Source organism: Aspergillus heteromorphus (genome assembly GCF_003184545.1).
Source record: "Aspergillus heteromorphus CBS 117.55 chromosome Unknown BO70scaffold_37, whole genome shotgun sequence".
Taxonomy (NCBI): Eukaryota; Fungi; Ascomycota; class Eurotiomycetes; order Eurotiales; family Aspergillaceae; genus Aspergillus; species Aspergillus heteromorphus.
In genome coordinates this window covers 1-13,749 of record NW_020290442.1, presented here as the reverse complement: position 1 = coordinate 13,749, position 13,749 = coordinate 1, and the positions used below count along the sequence as shown (strand labels likewise).

Sequence of the window (13,749 nt, the reverse complement as noted above, 5' to 3'; positions counted from 1 at the left end):
ATAACCTATAGAAAGCAAATACCCCACTACAGCTATCTAGGCTAGTAGTTGTAAGACACCAACCTAGAGGAGTTGTTGCCACCGAGCCAAAAGGCTAACATTAGTTACCCGCAGTTACCTGCGGACCGCTAGAATCCCATATATATACTCAAGTACACCTGGGAGGAGGTGGACTTCACCCTTGTATGCATATCCCGCGGACATCCTTCCTTACAGTAGTATAATAACTATATTATATTGCAATAAAATAACTGAATTAATTAGATTCAAGGTTAATATTTTACATAAAGTATGCTTTTTTACTCGAATAAATATATAAAATAAGAAATAGTAATATATAATATATTTAATCTTCTAATATTATATATTGAATATTAAATATTATAATTCTATTTTAGAATCAATTCTAATACTCTATAACATGGAAAAATTGTTTTATTATAAATAGTAAAATAAAAGAAATTAAAAATTTCCTATATTAAGTATAGAATTGTTAAAAGTATAATATCTATTATTTAATATTGTCCCATTTTAGTAGAATAGTCCCTATACATGTTAATTATCTGGAATCCATACACCCAGGATTGCTGACACTAAGAGTGTTGTAGTAGTAAAGGTATGCTACATCCTGCATGTTTATTAATAAATAGAGATTGGGGATTATTTGACAGATGCCTTTCTTATTTCAAGCCCCTTCGTTGTTTTGTCTTTTTTCAATTTGCATCACCAAGCAAATACATAAAAGTACAAGATAATTAAGATTATGTAGTAGATCATACCTACTACTGTAATCGGATTCATGGGGTTCGTCTAGGCGGGACAGTACTAGGCGATTACACGAGTTCCCGGCGTACTACACCGACGCTTTTACTGTCCCTACTACCTAGCTTACTTCCAGCGCAACCGTTTCTTGGGCATCACCCACCCTCTCTACCATATACAAGACCAAGCTTCACCACTGTGTCGGGTTCTAGCCTAAGAGGGTATTCATTTCACTTACATTAACAGAGGGTCTCCAATACAAGCCTTGTGTTATCCCTACCCATCCTCTGACCTCGTTAACTGTGGGTACTGGATTTACTGGAAGTTCCAGACCATCCATCACCTGCCTCTACTCGGTGGCTGCAGTTTTTTCTGCGGTAAAAACTGTTAAAGGGGGCCGGCAAAAATTTCTAATAAGAAGAGATTAACCCCCCCCCCCCCCTCCTCCCCCCTCCAAGAGAGAACAGTGTAATAGGTGACGGAAGAAAGAAGAAAAGGGGGGGGAAAGATAGAGAGATTGGTTGAGAAGTAGGGGAGAAGAGATCCAGAAAGTCATCGAGATCTGTCAAGCGCTATCTTTCAACACGACTCGTTCAACCTTTTCTCATTTGTTCCTTGCCCTTTGCATAAGAACAGTATCAGAATGGCTGGTACAAGGAACTACGATTTCTTGGTAAGTTATAGTGATCATCCCTATCAATGGATTGAGCTAACCAACACTTCGTGTAGATCAAACTGTTACTGATCGGAGACTCCGGGGTGGGAAAATCATGCTGCCTATTGCGATTCAGTGAGGACTCATTTACTCCGTCGTTTATTACTACTATTGGAATCGACTTCAAGATTCGGACCATTGAATTGGATGGCAAGCGAGTGAAGCTTCAGATATGGGATACTGCTGGACAGGAGCGGTTTAGGACCATCACAACAGCTTACTACAGGGGAGCTATGGGTATTCTTCTGGTCTACGATGTCACGGATGAGCGATCATTCCAAAGTGAGGAATTCTTTTGATTTGACTGTTAATATTTATGTGCTGATGCTTCGGCCGATCTCTTAGACATTCGCACGTGGTTTTCAAATGTTGAACAGCATGCAAGCGAGGGTGTTCATAAAATCCTCATTGGCAATAAGTGTGACTGGGAAGAGAAGAGAGCCGTGTCAACTCAGCAGGGCCAGCAACTCGCTGATGAGCTTGGAATACCATTTCTTGAAGTCTCGGCCAAGAACAACATCAACATCGAGAAGGCTTTTTATGATCTTGCCTCGGATATCAAAAAAGGGATGGATACATCCAAGGCTGAACAGGTTGGATCTCAGGGTGTTAGCATAGACCAACAAGGCACCGGTTTGAACGGCAACACAGGTGGGAAGTGTTGCTGACTTGATAGTGTACAACTATTTTTTGTGCAAATCTCCTTCATATTATGACTTAATGTCTCAGTTTATGTGTTGCATTTGTGTGTATGTGCCATGGCTTGAATGCGCCAATATCTTTGCGAGCCAAATATATGCCAAGAATCAGATATGTTAATGGAGTTCTTAATGCATGTATGTTGATAATAAAGTTAGGTGCTTGTACTTACTATGAAAGTTTCCTTTTATATTTAATTAATTTAAAATTTATGGTAATTGTACTTGAGAGTACTAGAATAAAATACTACACTTTGGGGAAAGATTTGAACAAAGAAATATTATAATATTTTAATTATATAATGTATTTTTATCTATAAATTCAAATAAAGGAAAAATATAGCAGAAGCCTAAATAATATATTAAGACTATAGTTATTATATAGATTAATATATATAATTATATATATTGAATATCTTATATAATTTGCTATTCTGAATCTCGATTACATTATTTTGGTCTATATTTCAAAACTTGTATATAAATTATAATTATTTTGCTGAAGGAATTTATTACTTTATTAAGACATTATTATATTAAGCAATATTCAAAGTCTATGTTTAACAAAGTTTCAATGATATAGAGTGGCTAACAGTTAAAATACAGGTTAAAAATTAATCTCTTAAAAAGTATATTTAGATCTAAATAAATTATAAAATACAAGTTTTAAAATTAAATTAAAAAAATATCTAATATTTATTTATAAATTATATTTTAAATATTTTCTAATACAGCTAGTCATATATTTAATATATAATTAATTAATTTTAGATTTATTTTATATAATAAGTTTTAATTATTAAATATTTTATAATAATATCTATATATTATATAATTTAAAAATTAATTATATAATTATCTAGTTTAAATTATACTTATTATTTAAATAATTATCATATATTTATTTTAATTCTTATAAAATATTTTAATTATTATCTAAATTTCTTATCTATTATTATTAACCTATACTGGCTGTTAGCCACTCTACAATGATATTAGTTTGAGATGGTGATAATGGTTTTCATATAACCGACCCCTACACGGCTTACTGCTCTGAGAATTTCTATAAAATAATATAAAATGATTAATAGAGTTACTATATTAATATGATTAGATAAGATATATAATTTTTCAAATACTTATTAATTATTATACTTTTCATCAAAGTAAATATTTTTTATATAAAAATAAAGCTTATTAGTTACTCTAAGTTTCTAGATCTCTAGATTTATAAAATAACTAATTCTTACTTAAATATATCTTAATAAATTATTATTTTATTTTCTTTTATTTTATATCTTACTATACTGTTTTCAAAAATAATAATATATTTTTTCTTGAATTAATTAATCTAAATAAAATTATTGCTGCCAATAACCCTGTAGACTTATAAGTATCATATAAAATTTTATTTTAATTATATTAATAGAAGATATAATCCTGGAATAGCTTAAAATTTATTATTTTAGTACAAAAGTATAAAACACCAACCTGGAGGAATTGTTGCCACTGAGTCAAAAGACCAATATTACCCGCACTTACCTGCGGAGCCCTAGAATCCCATATATATACTCAGGTACACCCGGGAGGAGGTGGGCTTCATCCTTGTAAGGGTGTATTCCGCGGATTTTATCCCAGACACAAAAGATATTTATATTCTATATTTCTTAATTTGAATATTTAAAAGAGCTAATATTTATTATTTTTCAAATAATTATCTTAAAAATAAATAAAATTAAATCTATTAGAAAAAACCTATATCATACAGTTCATTATTTAAATATTTTGATTTAAATAGAGATAAAAATTAATTATTAATATCTTTTATAAAGATTTGGTAGCTAGCTCAACTACCTGTAAGAATTATCTTATTACATTAATATTTGTATATATAGAAATAACTTTAATATCGCAAGACTTCCAGCATTAGCTTAAATAAAAAATAAAAATAGAAAGATAACTCCACTTTTTTAGAATATTTTATAAATTTATATATTATATAGGATTTATAGCTATTAAAAATTATAAACTAAAATTTTTATAATTAATTTTATTATGCTCAGTTTTGGTCCTTTTAGAATAAAATTTATTAAAGTAATATCTTATAAATTATATTAGTTAACTTAAGAATTCTAATATATAAATTGGGTTTGAATTTATTTATTTATATATATCTTTTCTAACATGAAAACAAAATAGATTTGTCCAAAGAACTTCATTATTTCTATAATAAGTATATATTATCTATTTGTATTATTTATAATAAAAAAATATTATTTAAAATATGATATATTAATTTATTGATTTTTTTAATATTCATTCAAAAGTCTAGATATTTTTATCAAAGAACAGTATTACTAGTAATAAGGTTTTTAATTTTATATAATGAAGTATGGAATTAAATATTAGCAGAATATTAAAACTATTAGATAAAAGTTTGTTATTCACATTTTTTAGTTAATCAATAAATAAATTGATTAAAAAATAAAACAAGTTTTATATAATAACAAAGGTAATTTTAAAACTAATTATTAAAATGATTATAAGAATATTAGCTATATTAAGTATATAACTACAGCCGCGCGCAAGGCTATATAAAATCTAATATAAAAATACCACTGAATTATTTTACAATAATTATATAATAGAGATTTTATTTTATAAATTTCTCAATTCTGCTGTATACTGTTGCTCCTTATCACTCAGCTATAGGGTCCTATTAGCCAAGTATAGAATCTGTGGAGTTCCTACCAATATTTAAATTATAAATATATTTTAAATTAATATCTATATCTCAAGTACACATGTTTCTACATCGAAAATATTTTATTAAGTACAGGAAAAAGAATAATTAAATTCATATAAAAAGTTTCAAATAAATTATTTATCAAAAGTTTAACTTTATTATAGTAGAGTAGGAGTCTAGATTGTATCTAATTTCTAATAAGAATATTTTTAATTATGGTAGTTTTGTTTAATCATATATAGAATTCAAATATTAATATTTCAGCTTTGTATATAAATTATATAATATTAAATTTAAGAATATATTTTATTATATAGATAGCCTGCTGCATTTCACTACTAATTTTATAATAGTTTATAGATAATATAATAGTTTCAAAAAATATAACTTAGTGAATAAATAAATCTTTCAAAAAGAAAAGTATTAATATAGTAACTCTGTTGATTTATTAAGATTGCCCTACAGGCGACCTTGGAGCGGTAAGCCGCGTAGGGGTCGGTTAAGGTAAAGTAATGCGTCCCTATAGTAAAGTGGGGCAGGGGTGTGTGGATATACTTGAAAACCTAGTGATAGATTGCCAGGGCTTTTGCACTCGATATTTTGGATCTGGAACTTCTCATGGGTGATTTGACTGCGCCGCTCATCTTGACCATTGTCCTACAACAACTTTCCAACCCTACTTCGAGCCCGAGAGCTTTTGTTCCTTTCGCTAACTGCCCGTTGCATATTTTTTCAACCCTGCCCACTCTACACCTATTCCGGCCACAACCACATTGTCTTCTTTATCCCTAAACTGGCTGAAGCGTACGTACATTGAGACCATGCACCAAATCAATTCATGCTTCCAAGCAAAAGTGTAACACAGCCTATCTTGGCAATATGTTTCTAAATGTGCACTACCACAGGTTCCGGTGCCGTAAAAACACGCGCTCTCCGCTATTAGAGTTGAAATATTGGTCACTGGCTATCTAAACAGGAGAGGCTCTCTCTCTAAAGAGTGCCATACGCGATATGTCTGATACCCGCTTTTTTACCGTTCGACCACTCTCAAAGCCAACAAGGAACGACCACCGAGATGCCTTTCGCGTATATATGTCGTCATCCTCACTAGCCTTTCTTAAGCTGCGAGCCGGGGACGTCTGCAATATCCACATCACCGATGGACCATCGAAAACTGCAATAGCTTGGAATGCGACTGAGAATATACAAAACACCGTCGTGCAAACTTCAAGGACTCTCCAGGATTGCTATGGAGTAAAAGTCGGCGAGAAGATAAGCATCAGTAAGGCCGATAGTCCTTTGAAGGAGGTCACACTGGTTTCATTGGTAGAGTGTTCAGATGTTGATAGGATTGCAAAGTATGGTGCGATCTCTCCCTCCGACATGAACCACTGGTCTTGGTCTTTGGAACTACCTCTCTCAAAGTGTGATGCGATTTCAACTGGTCTGGTTTTCGAACTGGAACTTAGGGGCCAACGGCGGAGCTTTAGCGTTGCAAAAATTTCAAGTCCGGACCTGAGTACAGGTAGCACTCTGTTCAAGTTCACCGAAATGAGCAGAATATCGATGGGCGGTGATTCTGAGAAGCCTTTGGAGGACGACTTATCTGACATCCAGGTGCAGCCTATTGGGTTAGGTGGAATGGATAACCAAATCAACAGCCTGAATGAAAGCCTCGCTGATTTTAATATGAGCCGCGGCAGTTTAGTAATGCCACCATTTTACGCACATAGCCGAGGGATCCTTCTCTATGGTCCGAAGGGGACAGGTAAAACGGCGCTCCTGCAACAGATCGGTGCAGCAGGGTGGAGGAAAACGCTCAGCATTGGGTCCGCGGCTTTTGGTCGAAATATTGGAGATGCAGAAGTCAAAATGCGCAACATGTTCCAAGAGGCAATGCGTTGTCAACCTAGTGCAATCATCATTGACCAGGTCGAATTTATTGCCCCTAGACGGACGTCTATGGACACCCAGTCACTCAGCTCAGTTTTATGCGAGTGTCTAGATGCTGTTAAAAGTGCCCTTGTACTGGTTGTTGCTGCAACCCGGCATCCGAATGATGTTGATGATGCTCTAAGGACACCTCATCGATTAGCAATTGAGATTGAAATGCAAATTCCCACTGCACAAGATCGAGCTCGCATATTGCATGCTATTTGCGGCAGCCCATCCCCCACACTGAGCGACACGCTCATAAATACAATAGCAGAAAAGACGCACGGCTATGTTGGGGCAGATCTATTTGCTCTATTGCAACTCATTTGTCGAAAGGCACGCCAGAGACAAATATTGAATAGGGGACTTCCAATATGCCAAGGAAATAAATTCGATAGTGATTCGGCTGAAAGACTTCCTGCCGGAAAGACAAGCGCTTTCCTTGAAATTGATGATACTGATGTCCTATCAGCGATCCAAGAAACTCGACCCACTGCTATGCGGGAAGTGCTTTTGGAAACCCCCAAAGTTAGGTGGTCAGACATCGGTGGACAACATGAAATCAAGAGACGCCTCCAGAAAGCTGTCGAGAGGCCTCTGAGGGTAAGTACCCAGTTTTCAGTACCATGCTGCAGTTCTAACTACTCGATAGTTCCCCGAACGAATGAAGAGGCTTAATTTGAATAGCAAGAAGGGTATACTCCTCTATGGGCCTCCTGGGTGCTCCAAGACGCTCACTGTTAAGGCACTAGCCACAGAGGCAGGGCTTAACTTCCTTGCGGTCAAGGGCGCCGAGATTCTAAGCATGTATGTTGGGGAATCTGAACGAGCATTAAGAGAAATCTTCCGGAAGGCACGCTCTGCAAGACCCAGCATCATATTCTTCGATGAGATCGATGCGATCGCTTCAAAGCGGGGCAGTTCGTCACAGGGAGGTGTGAATGTTCTGACTACTCTCCTAAATGAGATGGATGGTATTGAGGAATTGAAAAGTGTTTTGGTTGTTGCCGCCACCAACAAGCCAGAGGTGATCGACCCAGCATTGATGCGTCCAGGTCGTCTTGACAATGTACTTTACATTGGACCACCTGATTTCGAGGCGCGAAGGGAGATCCTAAACATATGGTTTGACAAGTCTGTCGTTCACCCAGAAGTGGAAGTTGATGTGTTGGCCTTGAAATTAGAAGGATACTCCGGTGCGGAGATTGTCAGTATCTGTGAAACAGCGGGTGATGCTGCTCTGGACGAGGAAGAGGAGACTGGTGAAGCACAGGACATCCGATGGAGGCATTTTCAACATGCGTTGAATCAAGTAAAGCGACAGATAACAGCTGATGTTATAGCAGGGTATGAACAGTGGAGCGAGTCAGTTGACTTTTAAGGATTTGCGGCTCTGTTGACATGATATGAAAATGAATATAAACAACTTTGTAGGGTGACGCCCTGTACAACCATAGTTATAGTTCTTTACAGAAAGTTTGCATAATCCCGGTTGCCGGGCCTACCCGGGTGTTTAATCTATCACACTAAAATATATATATCTTGGCAAAGATTTAAAATATAACTTTAAAATTAATATATATAATAATTTAATAATTATAAGATTTTAATATTTTATATATTAGTTATTTATCTTAATTATTTTTTTTATTTTTTTTACTATATTATCCAGTATTTCTTCTTATATATAAGTATTAATTTAATTCTATAATATATATAAAATCTTTTAAAAAATATTTTTCTTTATAATATTCTTATTAAAAGTATTTTTAATTAAAAGATTAATATTATATACTTCTTCTTTTAAAAAAAATTATATATATTTAATTATATTAAGATTAGATAAATAAAACAGCTAATCTATAATTTTTAAAATATAATTTTAAAATTATTTCTTAATTTTATATATAGAATATATTAAGATATTATTTTATATAAATATAAATCTATTTTTTTTAATCTTTATACTAATTTTAGATAGAAATTAATTAAATATTTTAATATAAAAATTTATAGTATATCTAAATTTCTTAATTTTAAAATTATAATTTAAATAAATTAAATCTAATTAATTTAAATTTTATATTACTGTCTAAACTATAATTTAAAATTTTTTATTTTTTATATAAAATTAAATATAAACTTTTTTTAATTTTTATTACATATATTAAATCTAAAATATTATTAATTATAATAATCTATTTTAAATTTAATTAAGAATTTATCTGATTATATAATTTTATATTAATTTTTTAAAATATAACTTCTATATTTTATAATTTATATAAGCTATTTTTTACTATATTTAAATAATAATTTAAATTATTTTTCAGTCTGTTATTTACTATATTTTAATTTTTAAATAATCTAAATTATTAATATATAACTAATTATTAAATTAAGATTTTTTATAAATATTTAATAAATTTAAAAAATAGATTTACTAAATTAAATAATATCTTATATATTTTTATGAATGATCTTTTTTAAATAGTTAGTATATAATTAAGAGATATCATTAAATTTTAAAAATATATATTTTATTATTAAGTAAATAATCTATACAGACTGTTTTAATTATTTTATAATTTTAATTAATTTATAGCTATTATAATAAAAATCTAGAATATAAGTTTAATTAAATAGCTTTAGTTTATAATTTTATTTTAAATTTAAATCTAGAAGATAAAGAGAGTATCTTATTCTAATAATATTAATAATTAAAAAAAGAGATAAATTATTATATTAATTAAAAAACACACACGCGGCCTGATTTTAGTGTGATTATACAAACTTTCTCTAAGCTACTGTATATATGATACCACCAGGGCAAGTATACAACATACTGCCCCTACATACCGCCTAGAGCGGGTACAATCCCGGTAGATCCCAGATAGCCTCATAGAATTAATCAACTTATTAGATATTGCTATATATTTTGGTACTAATAATAGTAATGTATTATTGTAAAAGATTTCATAATTGTAAGAAATAATACTTGAGTAATTTAATTACTTTCATATTAGTATTTTTTTTATTATTTAATGAATTCGGGATTTTCATAATAATCTTCTTATTCATCTTAATTATTTATAATATTACTGATATAATGCAGCTATGTTTATGGATAGAGAATTATTCTATCTTCAGCTTATTAAGAATAGAATATAATTATTCTATCTTTAACTAAATAAGTATATATTCTGATAAATTCTTAAAAGAAATCTATTAATAATTATTAGATAGAAATTCTTAAATATTTAGATTAATAATATTATAATATTAAAAAATATTTTTTGTTTTTTTATTAATATTCTATATTTATATTTTAAATTATATATAAGTAAAATATCTGAGAGCTTTTATATTTTAAAAAATCTATTTTATTAATTATAAGTCTGATTTTATTAATTTATTAAATTATTTTAAAATTTATATTTTATAAGATTTATATTAACTTAATATTTTATATAAATTATCTAATTATTTTTATTTATATATTTAATTTTTAGATTAATTCTATGAATACTATTAATTAGTATATTTTTAATAAATAATCTTAAAAGTTAAATTATTAAAATATTTTAGTTATAAAATTTAAAATAGTAATAAGAAAATTAATTCTAGATTCTAATATTAAAATAAAAAAGTTTAAAATTAATAAATTAACTAAAAAAATACTTACTATTAATTTTATTTAATAAAATAATTATTATAATTATAATATTTTTAATAAACTATTAAATTTTTTTATAAGATTTCTAAAGAGATCTATAATAATTTTATTTTATTAAATATTAAATAATAAAAAATTAATATAAAGATTAAGATGATAATATAAATAAAACTAAATAAAGATAAGATTTTAATAATTAAAAATTTTAAATATATTAAAAAAATATAATAATATTTATAAAAGATTTATATAAGATTTTCTAAAATTATAAAATTATAGTAATTACTAAGATTAGATAATTAAAAAAAAATTCTAATTATATTAAAAAAAAGATTTTTAAAAATTAAAAATGTTTATTAATAACTAATTAATATCTATAAAGAAAAGATACTAGATTATAATAGTCTAATAATTATATAATATCTAAATAGCTTATTAAATAAATATATTGATTTTAGAATTATATTAATTAATTTAAATATATCTTTACTTCTGAATTATCTTATAAATTCTATAAATGATTATAAGAATCTAATAAAGAATATTAATAAAGAAAAAGAGATTTAGAATATCTAATTTGAACAAAAAAAGAATATAATCTGTTTTAATTATAAAGAAAAGATTATATAGCAAAGGACTACTGTTAAATAAGAAAAAAGAATTAAGAATTAAATAATTTTAAAAATAAAATTAAAGAGAAGGGATAATATTTAGATAAAGAATAATCTATTAATTATAAGAGATAATTTACTAATTATTAATTTAATAAAGAATTAAATTAGAATTATAATAATAAAATTATTAATAAAATAATTCTTTAATTCTCTAGATTAGTATATTATTATATTAAATAAATTTATATTATCGCTAGTAACTTTAATATTAGATCAAAATTAAAAAATATATTAATATAGAGTTTAGTAATAGTATCTAATCTAATTAATAATACTTTAATAATAAAATAATTTATTATATAATAAAATAGAGAGAATCCTTTATTTTTTAAACTTTAATATAAAAAAAGACTGTTATAGTGATTAGTAATTATAAATTATTAATTCAAGATTATAAAATAATTAAATTTAAGTTTCTAAATAGTTTTTTAATAAAATTAAAAGATATTATATATATTTTAGATATAGTAGATAAGCTTCTCTCTCTGAAGATATTTTATATAGATAAATATAAATTATAAAAATTTAAATATAATTATTACCTCTTGAAGAATATTCAAAATAATTATAAAAAGAATAATAATATATCTTAATATAATAAATTATTTTATAATTTTAATTACTAATTCTGGAAAAATTAAATACTATATATATTTAATAATTTCCCAAGAAATAGTTAAAATAAAAAAGTAGAATTTAATATATTAATATCTTAAATATTTTAAAAAATACTGTTTTAATAAATATATAACTTATTTAATTATAAAGATTTTATAGCTTAAAAAAGGATTAACTACTTAAGTTTAAATATAAAGTTTATATTTATATAAAATAGATTAAGAAGCCGAGTTATATTTTATTTTATAAATTATTTAATTTTTTGAATAAATTTATATAGATTTCTGAAATTTAAATTAAAATATAAAAAAGAATTATTTTCTTTTTTAATTAATAATTAGAGCTATGGTTTCTGAGTATATATTATAAAGTCTTAAAAATCTAAAAATATTCAGAAATAATCAAATATTTAATTTTAATATATAAAATATTAAATAGATAAGATACTTATAATTATCTAGATTAGTAATATAAAAAGATTTATTATCTTAATTTTTCAAGTTAATTTAAAGATACTAAATTTAAATTTATTAAAATAGAGATATTAGCTTAAAATAATATAATTAAATAATTTAATTAGATCATTCTAAAGATTATATATACTCTGCTAATTAAATTAAAGATTAGCTTAATATATTAAAAATAGATTATAAATATAATTATTATCTAATCAATTATATAATTATTATAAGAGTGTGTGTTGAGATAGTGTAAAGAAAGTATATCTATTGTAAAGTTAAGATAGTATCTATATTACTTAAAGTATTATTACTAGTCTTTTATCTAGCTTCTTTTATAAATAGATATATTTATAATAATTCTATAAATTATATATTATACTAGTATAATTATTTTATAAAAAATTATTTTTATAATATAAGTATTTCTTGCAATATATTATATTATAAAAATTATAAGAATTATTATTTTTATAATTATTTCTTTTCTTAGAATCTTAATTCTTAAGATTATTATTTATAAAAAATTAAGTATTATTAAAATCTCTATTATAAAATCTTTTTTATAAAAAAATTAATTAAAAAAAAAATAATTCTTTTTTTTTATAATATTTATTTTATATAAATCTATTATAATTATTTTATATAATTATAATTATATTATTATTTATTATATTTTAGATTTTTATAATTAAAATTAAATAATAAATATTATAAATATTTCTGTGATTATAATTAAATAATAAATATAATATAATATTTCTAATTTAAATATAAATTAGAACTTAGGACTCAGAACTTAAAATTTTTAAAAAAAATATTTTTTTTAAATTTTTTTTTTTTTTTTTTTTTTAATTCTCTTTATTTTTTAATCTTTTTCTCTCTTAATTTTTGCAGTCTTTTTTTTTAATTATTATTATTATTATAAGTAAGTACTTATTTAAAGAATTCTTATAATTATTTATATTCTTGCGACTGTTTTTATATTTTTGCGGCTATTTTATATTTTTTATAATTTATTTTATATCTTTATAACTATTTTTTATCTTTGTAATTTATTTATATTTTTATAGCTATTTTATATTTTTTATAGTTTATTTTATATTTTTACAGCTGTTTTTTATTTTTATAATTTATTTTATATTTTTATAGCTATTTTATACTCTCGCGGCTCTGAAGTATTTATATTAGATTATAAAATATAATATTTTATAATTTTTTATTAGCTTATAGATACTTATTATCTTATAAGTCTAGAATATATATAATCTAATCTAAGAATTATAATTAATTATCTTAATATTTTTTTTTATATTATATATTTATTAATTTTTAGTTTTATAAAAAAATTACTATTTTTATTACTAGATTTTTATTTTTATTTTTATTTTTATTTTTTTATTTTTTTTTTATAAGTATCTGTAATAAGTAGTTTCTTAGAAAGATTTATTTTATATTTTAGAATTA

The 13,749-nt window shown here is 25.8% G+C and overlaps 2 protein-coding genes across 2 annotated transcripts; both read left to right on the top strand.

Moving 5' to 3' along the window:
• The first annotated feature begins 1,190 nt into the window (after nucleotides 1-1,190).
• srgA (Rab family GTPase srgA) lies at nucleotides 1,191-2,301 on the top strand. Its single transcript, XM_025544263.1, has 3 exons — nucleotides 1,191-1,435; nucleotides 1,492-1,759; nucleotides 1,823-2,301. The coding sequence occupies exons 1-3, from the start codon at nucleotides 1,406-1,408 to the stop codon at nucleotides 2,143-2,145; spliced, it is 621 nt and encodes a 206-aa protein (XP_025395181.1). The 5' UTR covers nucleotides 1,191-1,405; the 3' UTR covers nucleotides 2,146-2,301.
• Nucleotides 2,302-5,499: 3,198 nt separating this feature from the next.
• On the top strand, nucleotides 5,500-8,355 carry BO70DRAFT_323388 (putative AAA family ATPase). The gene is made up of 3 exons (XM_025540588.1): nucleotides 5,500-5,725; nucleotides 5,827-7,459; nucleotides 7,509-8,355. The coding sequence occupies exons 2-3, from the start codon at nucleotides 5,933-5,935 to the stop codon at nucleotides 8,235-8,237; spliced, it is 2,256 nt and encodes a 751-aa protein (XP_025395180.1). The 5' UTR covers nucleotides 5,500-5,725; nucleotides 5,827-5,932; the 3' UTR covers nucleotides 8,238-8,355.
• Nucleotides 8,356-13,749: the final 5,394 nt, after the last annotated feature.

Coding starts and splice junctions, on each gene's coding strand:
- srgA (XM_025544263.1), top strand. CDS start 1,406: ATGGCTGGTACAAGGAACTACGATTTCTTG. Junction 1,436..1,491: donor CAAGGAACTACGATTTCTTG/GTAAGTTATAGT, acceptor CACTTCGTGTAG/ATCAAACTGTTACTGATCGG. Junction 1,760..1,822: donor GGATGAGCGATCATTCCAAA/GTGAGGAATTCT, acceptor CCGATCTCTTAG/ACATTCGCACGTGGTTTTCA.
- BO70DRAFT_323388 (XM_025540588.1), top strand. CDS start 5,933: ATGTCTGATACCCGCTTTTTTACCGTTCGACCACTCTCAAAGCCAACA. Junction 7,460..7,508: donor CTGTCGAGAGGCCTCTGAGG/GTAAGTACCCAG, acceptor ACTACTCGATAG/TTCCCCGAACGAATGAAGAG.